The 24,257-nt window shown below is 28.7% G+C and overlaps 2 protein-coding genes across 5 annotated transcripts in view; one reads left to right on the top strand and one right to left on the bottom strand.

Moving 5' to 3' along the window:
• Ptp99A (Protein tyrosine phosphatase 99A) overlaps positions 1-22,867 on the bottom strand; it is a 37,640-nt gene extending 14,773 nt beyond the window's left edge. For all 4 annotated transcript variants that reach the window (XM_075734202.1, XM_075734215.1, XM_075734211.1 and 1 more), the window contains exons 1-3: positions 21,187-22,867; positions 8,390-8,526; positions 7,135-7,300 (exon numbers count right to left, since the gene is read on the bottom strand). In XM_075734202.1, the coding sequence (XP_075590317.1) occupies positions 7,135-7,300; positions 8,390-8,526; positions 21,187-21,682 (799 nt within the window). In that variant the 5' untranslated portion in view covers positions 21,683-22,867. The remainder of the gene's footprint in view (positions 1-7,134; positions 7,301-8,389; positions 8,527-21,186) is intronic.
• On the top strand, positions 190-1,695 carry LOC124493036 (polyprenol dehydrogenase-like). The gene is made up of 3 exons (XM_047056080.2): positions 190-747; positions 807-1,229; positions 1,293-1,695. The coding sequence occupies exons 1-3, from the start codon at positions 256-258 to the stop codon at positions 1,503-1,505; spliced, it is 1,128 nt and encodes a 375-aa protein (XP_046912036.2). The 5' UTR covers positions 190-255; the 3' UTR covers positions 1,506-1,695.
• Positions 22,868-24,257: the final 1,390 nt, after the last annotated feature.

Genomic DNA, 24,257 nt, shown 5'->3' with positions numbered 1-24,257 from the left:
TGTATTAAGTGTTATTTTTTGGTTGCTATATTTGATGTTTTTTTGCTGTAGTTTAAAGCAAAAAAAAATTTCAAAGATATGATTTATCAACATTGTACTGATAATATGAGTAAAACAATCAATTAAACTCATGAGAAATTGATTCATAGTAGCAGTATTGGTGTTTAATAATACTCAGAATGTGTGTGCGTGTGTAAAAAACATTTTTTTTCTGTTTCTAATCATTTGTTTATGAGTGTTTATCTGTGAAAGACGATGGATAAAGTGTCGAGTAAAAAAAACGTAAAAAATTTTCTACAAATATTCATAAATGCTATTCTTCAGATTTTTTTTCGCATCTGGTCTATATTATTATTTTCGTATTGTTTCAGCTATATATGTGAAGAGATTTTTCGAAATTTTGCAATATTTGGCCGTAAAAAATTAAATTATGATGCAGAATTTGGGTCAATTAGTTTGGAGGGGAAAATCTGTGTCATTACAGGCGGTACACGTGGTATTGGACTTGAAACGTTACGATATTTATTAAAAAAAAATATTTCCAAAATCATCACTGGAAGTTCTCAGCTGAATATTGATTGTGCCGATAATGAGCTTGAAAATTTTAAATGTAAACTAATATCTAAATCAGGTTTGGAACAATATAAAGACCGTTTGATTATCTATCCATTGGATTTGGGTTCAATGGATTCTGTTGTAAAATTTGCCGAACAAATTTGTAAAATGGAAACCAAAATTGATTATCTTGTAAGTTATAAGTTTCATATTATCCAGTATTAACAATTGCTCCATGAATTTAATTTTAGATTTGTAATGGTGGTGTAATGTTACCTCCAGCAATGAAAAATGATGGAATATTCGACATTACAATGGCAATTAATTATTATGGACATTGTTTGTTGATAATCAAATTGTTAAAACTATTAGAAAAATCGCGAATAATAACTGTATCATCCATGATGCATTATACATGTACGATTCGTTTACATGATCTACAATCAAGACAATTATATTCACCATTTTATGCGTATGGTCAATCAAAATTAGCACTTATTATGTTTACCTATCGATTCAATAAATGGATTGAAATGAATATGGATTCAAACAATAAAAATGATGAAAAATATCTAACAATTAATTCTCTACATCCAGGTTTATGTCTAACAGACATACTAATAAATCGTAAGTGGACGAATTTTGCAAGTTTTATCGTAGATGTGTTCACTAGGGTAAGTAGATTTGATTTTTTTTTCTTAAATCCTTTGATTTTCATAAAAACTCATTAAATATAGCCTCCAGAAGAAGGAGCGGAAACAATATTGTATATAGCATTATCACCAAAACTGACCAATATAAGTGGCAAATATTTTGAAGATTGTAAAGAACAAAAATCGAGTAAAATATCGTACGATGAAAATCTACAACAACAATTATGGTTGCGGACATGGCAAGATTTACGTCCATGGCTCAATAATAATGAATATAATCGATTGATAGAATACTAGAAATCAAATAAAGATACACTGATAAAAAGAAATAAAGTAGAATATAGTCATTATTTTTTGACGAAAAATGCAAAATAAAAAATTATTGGTAATTGTGATTTTGGCAAAACCAATTATTAAACACATAAACAACAAAAAAAATGATCAGAGAAAAAAATTTCGAATAAACACTCAATCAGCATTTCATCAATAGAAAGAGAGAAAGAAAGAAGATAAATCACACAATTCATTCATTCAATGCCAATGATTATGATAATAAAAAAAATTTCGATTATAATTTTCAAGAATCATCTTTATCCATCCATTTTGTTGTGAGATTTATCTAAAAGAAAATAAGTCATATTTTCCATAGCTAAATCAAAAAAAAAAATTTTTATTCCTTTCATGCGTTAAATTGGTACCATGAAATAAAGAAATGAAAAAAAAGACCCGCTAAACGAAATGAATCGATTGAATTGATTGAAATGTTTTTGTTGACAGAATATGTGTGTGTATGTGTGTATCTACGAAATGTTACTGAATGAATACAATCGTAAATGTGATTGGCATCACACAAATACACACACACTAAATACCTATTTACCTGATTTTTTTCATACAATTTAGTAAAAAAATAATACCCGACGTCAATCGTACAAGACATACATACACCGTATATGAATGATAATGATAACATTTCATAGAAAAAGATTACAAGATTGAATGATCATCATCATCAACATCATCGAGCAATGGCGATGACAAATGAACCGAATAAACGATGTGAATGGATTCGATTCGATTTAAGATTATTATAACCATTTTTGATGACCACAACCAAACACAACAACAAGATTAATGGCTAACAAAAATGAATAGAATTCTAAGAAACAACAGGATTTGTGTTTTTTTTTTGTGTGTATAGATAAACCAAAGAAAAAAAATGATGAAAAGAAAACTGCATGAGGAAGAAGAAACTTTTCTATTATAATGCAAGAAAAATACCATAAATATATGGACATAGAGAAGTTATTATGACAAAATTATTATTAAATCTAAGCAAAAAGATCGAAAAAAATGAATCATTTCATTGGTTTTTATTAGGAGAATAAACAAACAAAATTAGCCCATAATCGATCAATCTAGGATCAAGGATAGTTTGACTAAAGATGGAGGTAATCATCACCATCATTCATATAAACCAAAATGGATGGATTGCTATAATGGATTACTGTGTGTATGATTATCTTTATCGACAATTGTCGTTTGGTTGTCATTCGGTCATCATAATGACCACCTACCTAAATTTAGATCACTTTATCATCACCATCTTAATCATAAATTGGTCACTTGGTCATTTACCATTAAGTTAATGTGATAATAATATTCACGAAAGAACGAACGAACAAAAAAAAATAAGCAAAAAAAATTCACATACACCTGGCTTCCATAGAAATCAATAATTCAAACGATCGACTGATGAAAAGAGTAATGAAGAGAGAAAGAAAAAAAAATTTAAATTTTTCAAATTCTTTCTTAAAAAAAAAATTTAAATATAGTGTCATGGATTTTTTTTCTTTAGAAAAAAGATCTAGATTAGCCATTGTGTGTGATCAAATGATTAATAAGTAACGAAAAATGAAAAAAATCCAGATTATCCATACAAAGATTAACAAGGTATGAACAACAACAACAAGAAAAAAATCCAATCATAATCAATGATGATGATGACGATGACAAGGTGTTAAACGAATAATAATAATAATAGAAAAAATAACCATCAACTATCAAGAAACATCTGCTTGACTTCAAATTTTTATGTTTTTTTTCTCGTTGTTGTTGTTGTTTTACATCATTCATTTCAATCTAAAGATAATAATCAGATAATACTATAGAGTTCGATAGCCGGGCAATTGAAATAACATTGACAGCAGCAGAAGCAAGAGCAGCAACAGCAGTGAATCTTACCAATTTAGCTCAAATCTTATCTGATTTTCATTTCAAATAGATTTTTATCCAATTTTGATGTTGTTAGATAACGAAAGACATCTGCTTTTTTTTCTGTGCGATATCTGTTTTTTTTATGTGACTGTGAACAAACAAATGACATCATTGATTGATATTTTTACAAAAGGATAATTGCTTCGTTTTTTTTTATTTCTTGTATGATGGTAGATTGAATCAAAGAATGTTTATTTTAAATCATGATATAAACAATCAACAATCAACAACAGAAAAAAAAGAAGAAGAAGGGAAACTTGTTCAAATTTTGATCTAGATTTTGAAATTTTTTTTCCATTGAAAAAAAAAAATTTTCTCTCGAAAATAAATCTAGAACAATCAAAATGAAAAATGTATAACGTTTTTTTTCTGCTTCAAGAATTCATTGTATGAACATAGATTTACTTTTTTTTCTCTACAAAATAAACAACAACAACAACAACTTTCAACCATATTCCCTTAATTCAATGTGTGTGTGTATCATATAATTAAATAAATTATATTGACATATATCATCTAATATATCTACATCTTCCATATCCAAACAAAAAAAAACGGTATTTCATTTCGTGCCAATTTTGTCAGCTAAATTGTTTTGAAGAATTAAGATGATCGTGGTGATGGTTTTGATGGTGGCGTTGGTTTTTTTTTTTTTTTTTTCTTTCAACTCTTTTTTTCTGGATCATCAATCTAACAATGAAAATGATATGAAACTACTATTATCCAAACCAAATGTTTATTGTGTTTTGATCATGATGATTTTGTTGTTGTTGTTGTTGATGATGATGGTATTAGCATGTCGAACCAAACAAAGAAAAAAAAGTGATTCTTTTTTTTGAAAAATCCGTTAAAAATACCGACGATACACACAAACAAAAATATACGATGATAAAATCGGCGTGACTGACAATAATATTATTTAGATAATGTTCAACAACAACAACAAATAAAATGTGCTAAAGCTAATTCAATGATGGCCACCGTATAAGTGAATATTATATATTGTATTTGATGTAATAATTCATATATTTATATTTATTCATATTTATAGCTATAAATATTGACCAATAACATCATCATCATCATCATCATCATTGTAAAATGGACATGATTGACCTTTGGTCATGGTTTTTTTTCCAGCTTGATTAGCATCATCATCAATGAAGAAAACCGACACAATAGATAGTAGTTGCTCACATGGAAATGTTTTTCTATCTTTGTAGATTTTGGATCATTATGTATGACTTTACATAATGATGATAAAGATATTTTTATGTGTGTGTGTGTTAATAGATATTATAAATTCAATATTGTTCAGACAGATAAATGATATATAGCTTTGAGTGAAATGAAAGATTGAAAAAAAAGACAAATATAAACATTGACAATAACAGAAGCCGTATACAAACAACATAAACATTATGATGAATACAATTCCCATTGATGATGATGACCACCATCATCATCAAAAATAGGCATCTCATTTGATTGGAAATGTTTTTTTTTACATTTTTCAAAAATTTCGACCGGAAAATGGTTAATGTTCGCAACCATGTTTTTATTTTCTACTAAATGTATGTCTAATAATTTTCGTTCTATTCAAGTTAGGTTAATTGTAGGCCAATGGAATTGAATTGTCGGATAGAAAAAAAAATGTCCGGTCATTCAAATGCCAACAACAACAAATGTATCTGTGGTCCTGTGACTTGAAGACAGGTAAAATTATTATTGAATTTATGGCCACTTTTTTTTCTGGCTATTCACGAATAGAAAAAAAATTTGCTAATCATCATCATCATGCCGTACACTATTGTTGGTATTTTGTGGCCATTTTTTTGTTTTGTTTTCCGCTTGTCAAATTTTCGTTTTTTCCATTGATCATTTATGAGGATTTATTGATTGTGAATGTATAGAGAATTCGTCGATTCATTCATCCGTTCATCACAATCAACCAATAAACCATTATCATCAATTGACCACCAAATCGACCGGTCAAAAAAATGAATGAAAAATGAAATATAATAAAAAAAACCTATACAATTGACCTAATCAAAGAGTTAAATGTGGTCATTGAATGGATGTGTGTGTGTGTGTGCAAATGTGCATGTGAATTCGACAAAATCATATAATTGTTAGGTAAACATAAGGTATGATATAATCACGAGAATTTTGTTTTCCTTTCTTTTCTAACTTGTGCTAAAAAGATTGAATGAATGAATGGATCAATAAATAGACAAAAAAGAATAGAAGAAAAAAATAGAACCATAAATATTGGTGATGACTTTAAACGATTTTTTTCGACATTTGGCTCCGAATGAATGAATAAATGATTCAAGAATAACGAATTCGCAATGGACTTGGACAAAATATTTTTAAAAAAACATAAAACAATGAAAAAAAACCAATTTATTTGATTGAAAGCATTGATATTTGTTTGTTTTTCAAAAAAAAATCGTTTTCCAACCATATGATATATGAAACCACATTGATGATTTTTTGAATTTTCTTCTTTTGCTAAAAAAATTCGTTTTTCAAATTTGTATTGATAGCCACACAGACAGACTTTCGTTGTTGTCTGTTGTTGTTCACTTGTTTTTAGATCGATAATTTATGATCAATACGTAGAAAAAAAGAAAAAAAAATCTAGATCATCAGTCGAATAGTTTATTTGGTGGTTGTTGTTGTTGGATAATTGGTCTTACTAACAAATATGATGTGATCAAAAAAAAATTGGTGCTGGATGTACGGGTCGGTTCAATCGTGATCAAACACGCCCAACACTTTTGCCTTTCATTTCAAAATCATATAAACGAGGATAATAAATCGACAACTAATCGACTACAATCGATTGAAGCATTTTTAATATAATCTATAACGATAATGATTATAAAGGTAAACAAAACAAGCCTATGCATTTTGTCAATGAATGATATGAATTTGACAAATGTAATAAATTCCAGTAAACAAAAAAAAATCATTCTATCTTGTCAAACATCATTCAGGGTAACAAAATGAAACTCGCGTTCACTTTGCTAATAATTTATGGATTTTTTGAGCTAATTTTTTTTTCTTCTTCTATGAAAACAAAAATCTGTACATTTGAAATGAAGAATAAATTGTTCACGTATTTCAATGAAAAAAAAACAAAAACAAAAAAATCGATACATCTTTATTTCTGAAAATATCAATTTTGGCCAGAATAAGAAAACGAAACCTGAACAGGTCAAATTTCGACAAGAAAAAAAAATCTAATTTACAACGACCACACTTTTGACCAATGCAAATGAATATTTGAAAAGTGAATGAAAATATTGTGACAAGATGCCATTGATCTTTTAATACAAGTCATCCTCATCATCATCATCATCATGACGACCTGCTGAAAGATTTATAACTTGGAAAAATTATATTTTACATTCTATAAGTGTGTGGTGGCTACCTGTCAATTTGTTCTAATTTGAAATAAATTTTCTTTTTTTTCCTATTCAATGTCGAGTGTATGCGTGTTTGTGTGTGTGTGTGTGTGTGTGTGTGTGTGTGTGAATAAGTGTATAATTCAAGTGAAAAGAAAATAAATTGGAAAAAGGATTTTTTGTTGTTGTTGTTGAAAGAATGAAAATTATTTTTATTTAAAAAATTTTTTTTTTACCTTGAACCATAAGTCGAACTTGGCCATTTTCACGTTTATTATTGACCAAACAAAGATAATCACCAGAATCACGGAATGAAACTGAACGTAATAAAAGGGCACCAGTTTCCGGTACGAATGAAACATGATCACCCACTTGCCAGTTGATAATTCGTTGATTTTCAATCTAAATAAAATCAAAGTGAACAGAAAAAAAAGTGAAATAGAAATCAAGTAAACAGGTAATATATGAATTTTTGTGTGAACCAAAAAAAAAACGAATAATTTTCTCCAATGCACTTTTATATACTGCAATTGAAATTTGATGAGAAAATAATTGCTCCAGACCTAGCAAGAAAAAAAGTTTTTTTTCTTATGTTCATTATAAACGATGTTCATTCAATGATATGAATTATGAATTTTGCATATTTCTAGATTCTCCTCTCCCAGCCATCAATGATGAATGTGCGCGCGAGTTTGTAATCGTTGTTGTTGATTATTTCAATAATTTTCCATTTCTATCTTCAAATAATTGGCCAATTTTAGAACTGAAGATGGGAAAAAACACTTCTGAGCAATTGAATGATTGCTAGGATCATCATCATCATCAACAATCATCAGGCCTTTTTTCATAAGGGCCAAAGAAAGAGAAAAGTGAAAAAAAACTACAATAATTGAAAAATTGATTTTTAAGTCAATCAAGTTGTGCATAGAAAACAAAAAAAAACCTTTTCAAAGATATCTGATCCGATCAATTATTGACCGATTAAATTAGCATTTATTCAAATTGAGCTCCGAATTGATGATGATGATGATGACGATAATGATTCGAATGTGAACGAAAAAAAAAAGAAAAAAATTTTCTATTAATCGATCTTTGTTTCTATGTTGTTTTTCTGTGAATCTATTCATCAGTTGAAGGGAAAGATAAAAATATTCAAGAATTGAAGTCGTGAGTCAATCTTTCTTCATTCGACACACATAAAAAAACATAAACACAAATGATCATTTTTTCCTCTTTTTTCTTTTTTTCATTGACTAATTTTCTCAGGTCCAAAACAACAATGACTAATTTACACGAAAAAGAAATGTGCAGGTAAATTTTTTTTTCTTCCATTACAAGACCATAAGGATTGTATATATTGTTATGTCAATTGAATGAATGAATGAATGAATGACTGGCTCCTTATGAGAGATTATTCGTTTATTGTTTATAAATTTGGTTTTTCTAAATCAATGGAGTAAAAAAGAGAGAGAGAGAGAAAGATGGACTTACCTCAACAACTTTACGTTCATCTTTGAACCATTGAATGTTATAAATCTTGGTGGCACGAGATGCTGGCTCACAGGCAATTGTTGCATTACTACCACGACGTGTATAAATGTTGTGAAATTCTAGTTGTCCTAAATCACCTGTGCGTGGGAGAATTTTTTTATTTTTTTTCCATTTTTGATTTATAAGTAGAAAAAAGGACAAAAGATAATGCAGTTTTGGTTGTGGTTGGTCGATGATCGGACGAAATGATTTGAATGCCACCAAACGAAAAAAAAACGAATGACATCATATGAAAAAAATTAGAAAAAAATCCAAATTAATTTCGATTCGGTTGTTATTATTATAAAAAGGGATAAACAGAAAAATAATTATTCATCCAATGATAATGGCTACAGTTGATTGGTTGAAATTATAAGGAAAATTTAAATTTTTTGTCCAAAATTTAATTTAAATTTGATTTGAATTTATATTGCCACATCAAGAGATAATGATAATAGTGAATTATTTTTAAATTACATAAAAAATGAACGAATAGGTAAAATTTTAAACAACATGAATGTTCAATTGACCAAAAATTGAATTTGTTAAATTTACAAGAATAACAACAACAACAACAACAAGATAAAGTATAAAGAAAATGAACAAACACACAAATCTTCATCATAAACAAAGTATAAAAAAAACACATGGGGTAATAAAATTTGAAATTAAACAATTTTAAACAAGTGATAATAAAATCTAGATACACACAAAAGACTAAATGTTTCCAATGAAATACACCTGGTGGAAACAACAGCGAGAGAAATTCTATAATTTATCTGATCTGATTATGGCTATATCGAGGGTGTGTGTGTATGTTTACCAATGGAAAAAGAGAGATTTTAACGGTTTTGTCAAACGACGAAGAATCAATATGCAGAATAAATCAAACTAGACAGATGTTTTTTTTTGTTCATTGTTTGTTGAATTATCATTATTATTATGATGAACATTTCAATAATAAATCCATATATGTACAGATGCAGAATAAAAATTATTTTTATTGATTCTAATAATAATCAAAATAATGAATTCGTGTGGTAAACAACGTGGTCACAAACACCACACACGCACACACACACACGTGCAGCTGCAGCTGTGCATCGCTCTGTTTTTTTTTTTTTTTTTTTTTTTTTGTTCATTATGATTCGAAAGCACCTCAGAGGCTAGGTTCATATTTGAGCCCATTGGGAATAAGAGATTGGGTCTGAATGAGTGAAAGAGAGAGAGAGAGAACCTATTGAACTGTCGTGTGCATCTGTTCATTGAATTCATATTTTTAAATGTTTATTCATACGAAAAAGAATTCAGTAGAATTTTGATTCTTTGATTTTTTTTTCTGGCAATGACTACAAACTCACATAAACATCTGAATCGGAAACAATTTTCCCATCTGATTATTGAATTGAATTTTGAAATTTGACCTAGCCATTGTTGATAATTTGGCAGTTTCATTTGTACAGAACAATGAATATGAATTACAGTTCATTTTTTTGTAATTCATTGAAAAACTCGTTGTTGACCGGTGAAAATCAATGATGGAAAATGAAAAAAAATAAATAAGAACCTGAACTTGTAAGAAAAAACAACAGGTCTTTACATGAACACATAAACAGTGACGTCCGGTGTTGTTTTGTTATTATATTGGCCACTATAGCGATGAACCGACAGATGTGGAACAACATACGTGTCAAGTCTATGTGTATTGACGTCAAATTGTCCATAGTGAAGATCAATGTTTTGAAAAGAAACATTGTACGTGTGCTTGTGTTTTTGTGTGTGTGTGTGACCAAAACAAGCCATAGGCCATAGATCGAGACCATATATCGGTGAACATCTGTCGTACAAACAGGTCTCAAAATTATTGGTCAAAGGTTACCTTAGTTACGCGTTTGAACAGAAGATTTTGGATTTTTTTTTCTTCATTTGAGAAAAACTACTTAGCTCAAAGTAACTCGTATCTTTCTGATGATGGTGGTCGACAATTCAAGATTTCAATCTTTCAAAAAAAAAGAAAGAAAATCTTTAAGATCCAATAGATGGAACATCTGTCATATACGGACTACCGTATACTGTGTGTGTGTTTTCCAATAAAACGTAAAAGTAGAAAGTAAAAAAAATCTACGTCAACTCAAACAAAAAAAAAATCAAAATTCTGTTATGGATCAAATTAAGATTATGATATTGATGATATCGATGATGATGATGATGATGATAACTAATAAACGTGAAGATGTTCAGTTTTCACTTGTTCTTTTTTTTCTGATCAATCTTTTTTTTAACAATTGATCAATGAGATTTGTTGATGGAAAAAAAAGAGAGAAAGCCATGAACATAAAAATAAAGGGAAGTCACGAAGACAGATTTCATTTTGTAAACTTATTACAATCAATGATTATGATTGCTAAAATGATGATGTATGTATGGCTAACAAAAGAAATAAAAAAATAAAAAATTAACATTATGATGATGGATTGACAGCAAGAAAGAAAAAAAAATAATAATTATGAAATAAATATTGGTCAAGCATATTTTCAGTGTGTGTGTGTGTGTGACTGTGATTGTTCCATTTGGAAATAAAATACATTGGCAGATGTATTGAATACAATATTGAAATTGGATATTGTCATCATCATCATCATGATCATCTTTATCATTGATGATGATAATCATTATACGTTGATATACGGAACAACAAATTGTTTTCCAAAATTTCAAAGTTCAACTCTTTCAAAAGTTTATGAGTTTTTTGTCTGTTTGTTGTTTGTGGGAGTATAATGCCATTGTCTGTTTTTGTAACTGCGTGTGTGTGTGTGTTTGTGCATTTGATATCAAGTGAAAACTTGAATTTATTTTTTTTCCAGTAAAATTACACCCAAATTTTTTTTGTTGTTGTTGTTGTTCAAATGAATTATGTTCTATTGTACAACTTTATTGAATCGATTCAATGTCGATGTCATATAAGAATAATGATGATGTTGTTGGGTTCGGTCAACATTGTTGATAAATGAGAATATTTCTGAATTTTTATTTTTTTTAAAGAATGTTTTCTTGGTTCATACAATGAATGTGTATGTGTGTGTCCAATTAGGAAAAAAATATCAACATCATAGTAGGACATATAAATCTTAAATAATCATTACAATGTGCCCGGATCAAATATGTGTGTGTGTGTGTGTGAGTGAACGTTTGCACGCAAATCATTTAATGATAAGATGAAATGTCTGTCAATACCAAACGTTAATTTCTCTTTGAATCTAATTTGTTTACGAAACATCATCATCGTCATCATCATGATCATAAGGATGGTAAATATCGTGATTATGTAAACTTGAATATATAGAAAAAAATGTAAAAAAATTCTCATAATTCACTTCATCATCATCGACAACCAAGAAAGTAAAAAAAAAACCACACACACACACACACACGAAGACCATAACATATTATTTGCTATATAATTACTATCTTTGAGGGGTAAAGGAAATAATACAATAAAAAAACAAAATTTGAATATTTAGTTCATCAATAATAACGATAAATCGACCAAAGATAGATGGATGGATGATTTGGTCATGCTTGATCCATTTTTTTCTGCTTAACAAATTAATTTGATTCTGCTGTTTCTGTAAAGACAAATCTCGACTTCCTTTTTTTCTGGAAAAATCATTTCTTCATCAAAAAAAAAAAAAAATGCAAATGACAAATGACGAGCCCAACAAGAGAAACTAAACGCACGTGCAATCAACCAACCAACCATTCTAAGGACCTATGGGACCTTGTCTTGTTTGTCAGTAATTAAGATTAGGCACCGAAGCATAGCTTACTTTTTTGGACTAATACAAAAATATGACAAGAGGTCACACTTTAAGAAGGAAGGAAAGAATCAATTTCCTTACAAACGTACTAACTATAACCTAACTATTTTTCTTTTTCTTTTTTTTTACTTTTCTAAATTGACGGATGTAAACAATTGTAGCGAAAATTTTTTTTTCTGCTTTGATTTTCGACAATTGAATTTCTTTCTTTTTTTTCTGCCTCAAATTCAAATTGAGGATGATGATGATGATGATAATGACTATTAGTCTGTTTATTATCAGAATGAATAGATATACTTGTAGATGTTTTATACTAGCAAAGAAAAATTTAGGTGAACTTTGGAGCAACAACAAGGGGTGGTGTGGTGGTGATGGTGGTTTATTGTTTGCTTGTATAGCTTGTTGTTCTGTATTTAAGTCGGCGTCAATTGAATTGAATTTATTTCAACAACAACAACAACAAAAGTCTGTGATGATCACATGATATGAATGGCTATAATGATGATGATGATCATGACAAGCCATATATATATATTCAAGGGGAGGTTTGTTATGGATTTTTGTTTCGCTTTGTTGAACACCCACTTTTTTTCCCAATAAATGAATTGAACAAAATTCTACAAGAGCGAAAAAAAAATTATCATAAAACAAGAATAATGATGACGAATGATGAAAATCTTTTCATGACATGTGTCACGGTCGGAAAAACATAGGACACATAGGTTTCTTGTATATCGGTGAAAACCAAAATATAAAAAAAAATTCATGATTTCTTTTTTCTTCAAATGATGAATGAAAAACATTTGTAAGACACATACACCTAACGAAAGAAATAATCATTCCATATGTGAACAAAGTTTTTTCTCTGTATCAAATCTATCTATCTAACTAACCATTGAACCAAACCGAGCATAACCAACCAGATATATGTGAAGAAGAAGAAAATGACAAAACATAGAACTTGTGAACAAAAAAAAAGATTGAAAAATTCTCATTTTCTTCATAGCCACCAAAATAATAATGATTTCAAATTCTATTAAATATATTTCAATCATTTCCCCTTTGATCTTTGAAAATTCGAATTTCATTTTGTACATCAAATTATTGTCAAGTGATGATCATAGTACGGAAGAAAAGAGAGCGAGAGAGAGAGAGAAATCAGGGTCGTACAAGTAAATCACAATCAACAATTTATCGAAGTAAAATTGATTGATGGAAATTGAAATAAAAAAATTTTCAACAACAGTGATAATGTGTGTGTGTGTGTGTGTGTGTGTTTGGATGGTGTTACACAGTGTATATCAAATTCAGGCCGAAGGGTTGAATAATCTTATCGATAAAAGAAATGAATTAGATGAATAAATCTTTTCAACAGGTGACGGATTTTTATTTTTGTTGTTGTTATTGTATATCTTTGGCTATATTTTTTTAACCAAATTTTCGCTTGTCTCGATGACAAGCGCGGCACATGCATGACATATTTTCAAGAGATAAATTTTTATTACGACAAAAAGAAAAAAAAGCAGTAATTGAAAAAATAACAATAATAATAAAAAAAACGACGATGGCGACAAACGAAACACTAAATTTGTTTCCAGATTCGTTTCGAGTAAATAAGAAAACAAAACAAAAAAAAAGAATTCGTATGGATCACATAAGATAAATTATGCAAAGAAGTGAAATACCCCAATATAATAAGGTGAGAAGAGATTTTTTTCTTTCTTATTCTATGTGAAATCGACGACAGACAGATTTGATAAACAAAACAAAATTTTTCACTAAAAACTATCTGTCTCGAAATGTATTCAGATTTTAATCGGATTTTTTTAACCCAGAAATTTTTTTTTCTTTTTTTAGATCCAAACGGATCACGATTAAATCATCATCGTTTTCAATAAAAAAAATGACCGGAAAAAAATTTTCAAATATATCATACAAATTGGTATTTGCATACGATGACCGATGTATAATAACAATGATGACACACACACACACTCACACAACAATGTGGAACAAAGTAACAAAAAAAAATTCATGTCAAAAATCTGAACATTCAAATAAATCATTGCCCAATATAACACAAAACATAAACGTCACATAAAGACGTTCTTAGTTGTGAATTTTATCGAATGAGATAGAAAGAGAGAGAGAGATACCCCCCTTGGTTGGTAGTTTTAGGAATTGAAATGGATGGTTGAAAAATAACATCACCATCACCATAAGAAGACAATCCGATCATTTTATGATAAAAGAAATTTTTCTTTCATAAAAGGAGATCTTTTTTTGTTTCTTATCCCATCTATTATCAAATCTCATCGTTTGTCTGAAAAAAATGATGCTATACTTAATAGGAAAAAAACCAAAGTAACAGATTAAAGATAACAGAGAAAAAAAAATATATTACTTATATATACAGGCAGTGTGTGGATGTTTTAAATGTTTTAAAATCAGTAAAAGAAAAAAAGTTGCAAATGGTCAATAATACAACGACCACGACGATGACGAAAACATGTAAATGGAGACAACCAAGATGGTCGTAATATTGGGAATTATGTAGGAAATACATTCATATGAATTGTTGGACAAACAAAAAAAGCCCGAACGAATCCGATAATGGCATGTCATCACCTTCTTCTAGCAATCTTTCGATATGAATTCATTTAACCATTTTTTTTACTTTGAATAACGTATCGTTATTCGTACGTAACGAATCAAGCGAACAAGAAATTAATCTTTCATGAACATTTGATAAAAACTTTAAAATTTTTTTTTTCAATTTTTCTTCTTTTCATCATTATCATCAAATTCTTCAGATCTTAATGATGGAAAAAATTAGCTTCTGTGTTATGTTATCAAAGAATTTTTATTTTTATCCAGCTATCTATATAATCATCATTAATTTGTCATCCATTCCATGAAGATTCAGATTAATTTTTAAGTTTCATTTTTGTTTTTATTTCATGTTGATCAACTGTCGTCGATCTTTATGACCATTTGTATTCATTGCTATATATATGTGAATTTTGTTTTGTGGAAGAAAAATGAAAAGAAAAAAAATTTTTTTTTAACAAAATTTGAAATCTAACAAAAGTTATCTATTAAAAACCAGTTCGAAACATTGTAAATAAAAAGCAATACATTTTTTTGTGATTTTATCCATTTAAGATTGATTGTTTATATGCATATATTATTGTTATTATTTTTATTACACGAATGAACTCAAGAATCTTGAAATGAGCTGCTAATTTCTGTTGTTGTTGTTGTTGTTGTTGGGGTTCAAACTTTTTTAAAATGGTTATTTTTATGTTTTTACACTTCATATCGAAAGAAAATCTAACCATCTAATTCTTTAGAGAACATAGAGAGAGGGAAAAAAACATTATTCATTTGAACAAGGGAAAAAATGCAAATAACCCTTATACAACAACAACAACAACATTGGTAGAAAGAGAGATATATTTTTTTCGAATAACTATGAATAAATGGGAAATAAGAAAATATCCTTTTGGTTCGATGAAGATCATGTTAATCAAATGGTGTTTGTTGATGATGATGATCATAATAATAATTGAAGTTCAAACCTTTGAAAATAAAAAGGAAGTGTAGGTTTCGCATGATGAGGGCAATGATTACTAATTAACATATATCGAAAAAGATTCATTAGAATGAAATTCAACGAAGAGTAGAAAAAAAAGGAAACTTGAATTGTGGTTATATATTCACTATGTGTGTGTGTGTGTGTTTGTTGTGTAATTAAATGGCTATAGTTGAATGCTGATTTAAACCAAAAGAAAAAAAAACGGGAAAAAGGCAAAAAATAACAACAACAAATACAATTCAAGCTCGAAAGAAATGAGTATAGAGAACAAGCCTGAATTTCCAAATTTCAAAACTATCAAATCCAACCAACCAAATAGACGTGAAGCAGGGGAAAAAATATTTCTATATATCTATCTAATCTACAGTGAATGGCAAATGACGATAATGATAATTAAAAGCAGGTAAGTATAAAGATGTGTGACAACAACAACAATGACAATTGATAATGATGAGCATATGGCCAATACGGCCATCAAAATGTCATCGTCATTCTTTGATAATCATTTATTAATAATTACGACAATGTCACATCAAGGCAGGATGTGTATGTGTTTGTGTTCGTGATTATTTTTTAAAAAAATTATTGCGATTCGACACTTGAATGAATTTTCAACACCACATTCATTATGAAATTTTCTTCTTTTTTTTGTTAAACAATGATGAAAAAAAACCATTAATGTTTTCAATTTAAAAAAATGGTTAAATTTAAGTTTGTTCATCACTTTCACAGATGAAATAAAACCCCAACCTGTTGTCAATTATTCAATCAATCAATCAATGATCAAATTGCCATTGAAATTTTTTGGATAAATGTCATACACACACACACAAATAAATCGCATTACATCGAAATATTTTTTGTGAATCTTTAAAAAAAAAATTTGGAAATTTTTTTCCTCCGATTTTTTTTAATCATAATCTTTTTGGGGATTTTAAGCATTATTATTTTTTTTTTTTTTTTTTGAATCAAAAACAATAAACAAAAGTGGTAGCACAAATAACCGAGATTAGGTGGATAAATGGATGGAGAATGAGAAAACGGGAAAAAAATTTCCGAAAACAAATTAAAACCTTAGCATTTAGATAAATTTGTTTTTTCTCAAATTTATAAATAGTCAATAGGTCATTGGTATTGACATTTTTGAAATAAAATCCACTTTTTTCAAACGAAATTAAAAACCCATTTATTTTTTTTATAAATAGAAAAAAAAAATCATCTGATTTGTGGATTTTAAATTGCTGATGAATTGACAATGAATTTCTAAAAAATTTTAATTGAAATTCTGTATGGATAAATATGAAAAGAAAAAATATTCACTTTCACATTTACGTTAATTCAATGTTGGTTATTTCACATTGACAATGGCCAATTCTCTCACCCAAAGCTAAATGTAATTGAAAATCCAAAAGAATACATAAGAGTAAGAGAGAGAGAAATCAAAAGTGAATGTTTTAAAAACTGAATTTTTTTCAACTTTGAAATTGAATTATGTCTGTATTGTTTGTTTGTTTGGTTTGAAAATAAAAGAAAAATGGATGGCCATCTTTATTGAACAAATTATGGTATACTGCCATCATCATCCAGGCCAGATGATGATGCCTAAATGGATGGATGGCAACTTGTTGTTGTTGTTGTTGTCCAAACAAACAAACTAAACAAGATGGGCAATCAATCAAAACGCAATGGACAACAATGTAACACATCCCTTTTTTCGATGGTGGTGGTTGTGCGCGTTTAGATGATGATGGATACAGGTGATGTTTGGCTTTTTTGTTTGTTTGTTTGTTACAAACGGCATTCATTCAGTGAGTAAGTAGAAAAATATTCCCACATGAATGAATAGATTGAATTGGTCAATTGGTCAATTGATTGGCCAATATATTTTTTTTTTATTGAAGGCCAATTTATGTTCGGCATAATTTCAGTCTATTGGCCATTATAATCTACCGATTATGATGATGATGATGATGATGATTGACGCAAAAACGATTTGGTTATTTTAGATTCGATTCAAAGATTTTTTAAAAATTATAATAATAATAATAATATGTATGATGATGGCCAATACATCAAAATACAAACAAACATGGAAAAAAACAAACACACAATTGAATCGATAATAATCGGATGTAGATGATGAAAATGAAATTGAATTTTGTATTTTTAAATTGTGTAGGTAAAGTGCACCATTAAAAGTAACAAAAAAATTGATTGAAATTTTCGAATGAGAATCGTGTTAATATTGGTTGGTTGGCAGTAATAATAAATGAATGTGTGTGTGTGTGATCAAGTCAGGAAAAAATTCATGCCGGTTTGATTAGCCGACAACAGTGTAAAAACACAGTGGAAAATGAATAATCATTATACAAATTCCATAAGTTCAAAATCTTTCCAAGAAAAAAAACCGGATGAAATTGCCACCAATCGTCTTCAATCAGGAAAAAAAACACATAGAATATGATATAGTGACATATCTGAATTTTTGATTTGATAATATTCCATCAATATTTTTTTGTTTTTTTTTCAGTTTTCATTTTAATGTTTGTCAAGCATGATATATCTGTTTTGTATAATGGTCATTTTAGCCAATCAAATATAACAATCAAAACGCTTCCTCAATTATCCTCATCATCATCATCATCATTGTGGACAAAATGGTTAAATTACAATTTTCTGGATCATCAATAAAACAAGCATTTTTCTGTTATTTGTTTGTTCCTGAAACAAATTACTTTTTCAAATGTGTATGCTTGTGTGTTTGATCCATAAAATGATAATGATGAGGACCATAATGGTGACGAATCAAATTTAAAGAAAAAAAATAATACACAAAAAAGCTTTGTTTGATACACAAAATGATTATCATTTTTTTGGAACAAAAGTCATCATCAAAATGAGAATGAGTTTTTTTTTAAAAAAATTCAACTGAGAAACACAATCATCACAGTATGAGGAGAAAAATGAAATAAAATTAAATCATTAAAAAGAAAAATATTCAGTCTATTTATTCAAGCAAAGGTTTGGTTGAATATTTTCACGAAAGAAGACCCGATTTGAAACAAAATCACGTATAATAAAATGATTGATTGAATATCATCATCATCATCATCATAAACATCATTATTTTGATTGTTTACTATTTGAAATGAATATGTGGGCAAAAAAAAAATATTATTACAAACCACTATTATTTATTGTTTGAATTTGATATACTTGGATTATTTGAATTAGATCTGTATACAACTACAACTACAACTACTACTAATGATGATGATTGTGATCATATTATATTGATGTTTTTTTTTTGTTATTTAGGTATTCGAATCACAAACAAAACAAAACAAAATAAATACCAACAACCATTCACAAAATATTTAAAACAATGACATTTTCCAGAAAATACAAGAAAAAACAACATAAAAATACATACACACACACATACACATTGGACAAGATTGATTACATTCAGATGATGAGAAAAAAAAAGAGAATAAAAATGATATTAACAATAACTCGACATATTACAAATGATGATTATAATGATGATGATGAAAAAAAAATACAAATAGAATGTTATACAAGAATCTTGACTAGATTTGATTGATTACTACCACCACCATTTTTTTAATGGACAAATGATATAGGTCAATAAATTGGATTAATATAACCGAATAGTGGAAAAAGAAAGAGATTGGTTATACACTGGATTGGATTTTGATTGAAATGTAGAGCAAAGCTGAGTATGTTATGATCAATCATTATGCGGTATTTCAATGTTGTTTTTTCTTGTGTTTATTTGTCTGTTTGTTTGTAACCGAAACTTGATGATCAAATCCATTTGGTAAATCAAGATTGTTGTTAGTGTTTGAAATAGATAATCATTGCATTTTTTTCCAATTTTACTGCAATGATAATTTGAAATTGAAATCGTCATTGATAATAAAAATGACGATTGAATGATGATGATGATGATGATCTGGATGCAATCAATCAATCAATCAATCCGATTGGTTCCGATATGAACAACATCCATTCAATCATTATCATTGATAAACCAAAGTTGAAGTAGCGTTAATTTTACATCAATTATTACCATTTGTGAAAAAATCAAGATAAGCATCACCACTATTGGTATAAAAAGAACAAATGACCAACACCAAAATCGTAGAAAAAAAAACGAATCTGATTATATGATGATAAAGAGATAATAAAACTTGAATTGTAAAGAAAAAAAAAGTTTTCCGATGCTAAAATGAACTTTTAAGCGAAAAAACTTTCACCACCATCATTTAATTATGATAATCTTATCTACATTTAACACTAAACATTGTGGATTTGAATCGAAAATTGTATAAAAGAAAAACTTTTTTGTTTCACTTTACCCAATCGTATTGGTATTAAGTTCGGTCATCATCATCTATCGATTATTTTGATTTACGCGACATGGGTGGAGAAGATAAAAATTATAAAGAAAAAAACTTCCGAAATGAAAATCACGATTTGTTCCAAGAACATTTTATATTATAAATAAGCAACTCTTACGGATGGACTAATGAATAGATTTTATAATACTCAAAGTTCATTTGATCATTTCAGGGTTGTTGTTTATGGAAAATGGAAAAACAAAACAAAAAAAAGAATTTGAATTTCATTAACTCTTTCAAAATGGAAGCTTTGCATGGAATATTTATTATAATGTTATTTGACAACACGAGATGCACACGCATACAGAGCATTCTCACGAGGTCATCATAAAACAGGAAGACGATTCATTTCGAGAATGACGACCCGGCTTTCAACAACATTTAAAGAGATGTGAATAAAAATTCTTGATCAAAAAAAAATGTATGTATCATCATATGGGTGTTTGAGCTATATAAACTGGTTGACCTAGTTTTATTTTGGAACAATTTTTTTTTACATCTCGGGTTCATGTTGTTCTCCGCATCCAAAGAATTTCGAGAAGAAAAAAATAATGTTTTTCGGTTGGTTTAATAGTGAATTTAGTTATTCTTTTTTTTCGATTCGAAATACGCATGTGGTCAAAACAAATCGCAAATCCATAAAAATTGATTGGAAAGCAAAACAAAGTCATCACTACCGCAATGATTGTGTTTCATGTTTAGTATTTTATTTTCAAACATACACATACAAACAAATAGTGGCTATGGACAAGAGTTTTTTTTAGGTCAATGAGCCCCAAGTTTATCGAAAAATTCATATTTTTCCATTTCCATTTTACCAAAATTAAGAATCTAAGAATTATATTTAATGATTCTTTGTAGCAAATAGCCATAGGAAAATAAAACGAAAAAAATGTTTAGCAAAGATAAACATACCGTTTAGGATACGTTGAGCCGATGTTATTAATATCGATGATGGCCATAACAATTGAATATTGGCCATTATAAACAGATAATGCACAATAAATTTTAATAAATTTTCATTATTATGATGATGATGATGATGATGACTATTTGGCATTTTTAATGAAAATTTTTGACCAGAATTTTGATGAAAATTTTTCACAGAACAAAATTTATATGATAAATAATCAATAATAAGAAAAATGATGTATGAACACAATGATGATGATGAGGAATTTTTCCACAAATAATGATGATACCAATGACGATGACTGTCATAATCTTTTGCTAATATTGATGATGAAGACAATGACAATGTATTGAACCTTTTACTACCACTATCATCCCCAGAATCATCATCATTGTCATTGTCATCATTGTCGATGTCAAAATTATTATTATCATTTCTTTGATTATCATCATTTTGTTGTTGATGATTATGACTTGATGTGGTCAATGTTGTTGCCATGTTGTATGTTTTTTTGTGTATGTTCGATTGATTCTTAAATTTGGATTAAAGATATTTGGCCAGCTGGTGTCAACATACAATCATTGTTTTGTAATGGCCGGTTTTTTGTCCAAAAATTGCCATAACCAATGGGAAAAACAAATCAATTTGATGAAGGCAATTTTGACGAATTCGGTCACAAACACATAGAAAGAGAATAATTTCCGTTTAAAACTTGTAAAATATACACATCCGAAAAAATATAAAGAATCTTATATTTGCGGATATTGAAAAAAAACACAATGGAATTTTTTTTTTTGGATCAACCAAAAAAAAACAAGAACAATGGATTCTCGATGATATGGCGATGGTGATACACATACAGGACAGTTGAAATATGCACACACACACACACAATTCACAGACTCAGATACAATGAAAGATTCTGCTCGATATGATTTTATGCTCATTCTTAATAACATATATTAAATGCAATGATGAAGATGTGGAAGATTTTCATTTGATTCAGGAACCAACCATCATCTAGTACTTTTCTTATTTGCTACTGCTACTGTGAATATTCTTCTATGGAACAGTCTATGTTATTCTTACACAAAATACATGAAACATTAATAAAATTTTCGTTGGAATCATTCACCGGAATAGTAGTAGCAGTAATGGGTAGTATGAAGCACACATCACAATTTCTGGTTTTTTTTGGATCGATCCAATAACGACCAATACAACAATGGAATTAGTGGATGCTATATAGCTGGTTGGTCGGTGTAGTTGGAAACAAGTGTAACAATGCCGCGAATGTAACGAGATGTTAGCCTTTGGAGATATTTTTTTTTCGATTTCATCGAATGAATGCAGTGATGAGTAAATTAATACCCATCCAATAGAAATGAAACGTTCACAATAAAATAGGATGAATGATTCACCAAATGTTCAGGAACAAAAATGAACTGTTCCAATTGTAACCAATGAAATGGAAGCCGGTAAGGTGAAAGTTCTGGATGCATAGTAGATGATTCTGTGACATACATCATATGGTAGTGGAGGTTATTACGATATAATCACAGTGTAGTTTGTATGGACCGGTCATAGGGCGATATTGATTTTCAAGTAGTTTCAGAATAAACAATGTCGGCTACCAATTCAAATACCATGTGTGTATGTTGACAGGTCAGACACTTGAATCAAACTGAATGGTTAGGAATTACGCGCGTTTGGAAAAAAAAAGTTCAGCTCTATGATCATCGAAGCAAAAAGAGAGAAATAGAGAAAAATGAAGACCAAGACCGGTGAGAGAGAACAACATGTTACGACGATGGTAGCTAGTATTTTGTATCACATAAGCTATAGCTTGCGAAGTAAAAAGAGTGTGGAACATTGACCATCAATTTCAGCATAAAAACCGCCATCTATTGTTTGGAATTCAAAATATATTATTTTATATAAAAATATGGAAAAAAAACTTTCCAAATAAAACACTAGTACCATCTTTCGGTAGATAAATTTCATTTTTGCAAAAAAAAAAAAAATTTTAATTGCTATCATACATGAGATCATTAAAATGAAATTTCACCTTTCTTTTTGGTTTATCTTTGAATATCATTAGGATCTTGTGATAATTAAATTATAATAATGATTATATGATGAAAATATGAAATATTTTTTCTCCATAATAATACAAGCCTTGATTAGTACAATGATGATGACCATTGGTCGAAAAAACGCCCGAGCTAAAATAAATTTGAAACTAGCCAAATATTTCGGCCAAAGAATATGATGATGAACGTTAATTATCATTTTTTTTTGTTCCATTCATTCCTACAATTGTATACTTTGCCAGTAATGACATGAAGGACATTTGAAGTTTGGAAATTCTTGACAACCATACACACATACACACACACATTCATTTGTTGTTGATGATGATGATAATGATTGCTGGTTGGAAAAAATTATAGCAAATTTCATACACATACAATTACTGTAAAGAATTTTTTTCTTTATTTTCTGGTTTCTCCTTTTTTGAATAGAAAAATTCAACCAATACAATTATTATTATTATCACTTGATTTTCGGTTTTTATTTTTCTGTTTTTAGGCCATTATTTTTCCATTATCTCTATACAAGTCTAAATTTTTTTTTCTACAAGAATTTGTGGAAAGAAAATGACTAAGAAATGATATGGAATAGAAATGGCAGCCAAAATGAGATCGTATTGAAAAGTTGATGCGGACGATAATGATGATGATGATGAATGAATGAAGATAGAAGATAAATCATTGAGAAAATTCTTGAGAAATAAAATCAAAATCAAAATCGAAGAAAACGATTGGAAATCAATTTGAAATGAAGATTTTCATTCCGGATTGTTGTTATGTTTGTGTGGGAGTGATGACGGGTTGAAATACCGGCTGTCGATTTTCCTGTTTCACCATCAATTTAATGATGATGCATTTGTGAAATCTGAAAATGGAAATTCAAAGAAATTGCTTTCGGTCATTGTGGAAATGGAAAAAAAATTCAGGAATTGAATTTTTTTTTGTTCACTTTTTTTCGATTTCTTCACATTTTTTCCCAC

The sequence above is a fragment of the Dermatophagoides farinae genome, chromosome 1 (assembly GCF_024713945.1).
Source record: "Dermatophagoides farinae isolate YC_2012a chromosome 1, ASM2471394v1, whole genome shotgun sequence".
NCBI lineage: Eukaryota > Metazoa > Arthropoda > Arachnida > Sarcoptiformes > Pyroglyphidae > Dermatophagoides > Dermatophagoides farinae.
Note: the sequence above shows the minus strand (reverse complement) of the source record. Positions and strands in the feature narration are given on the sequence as shown.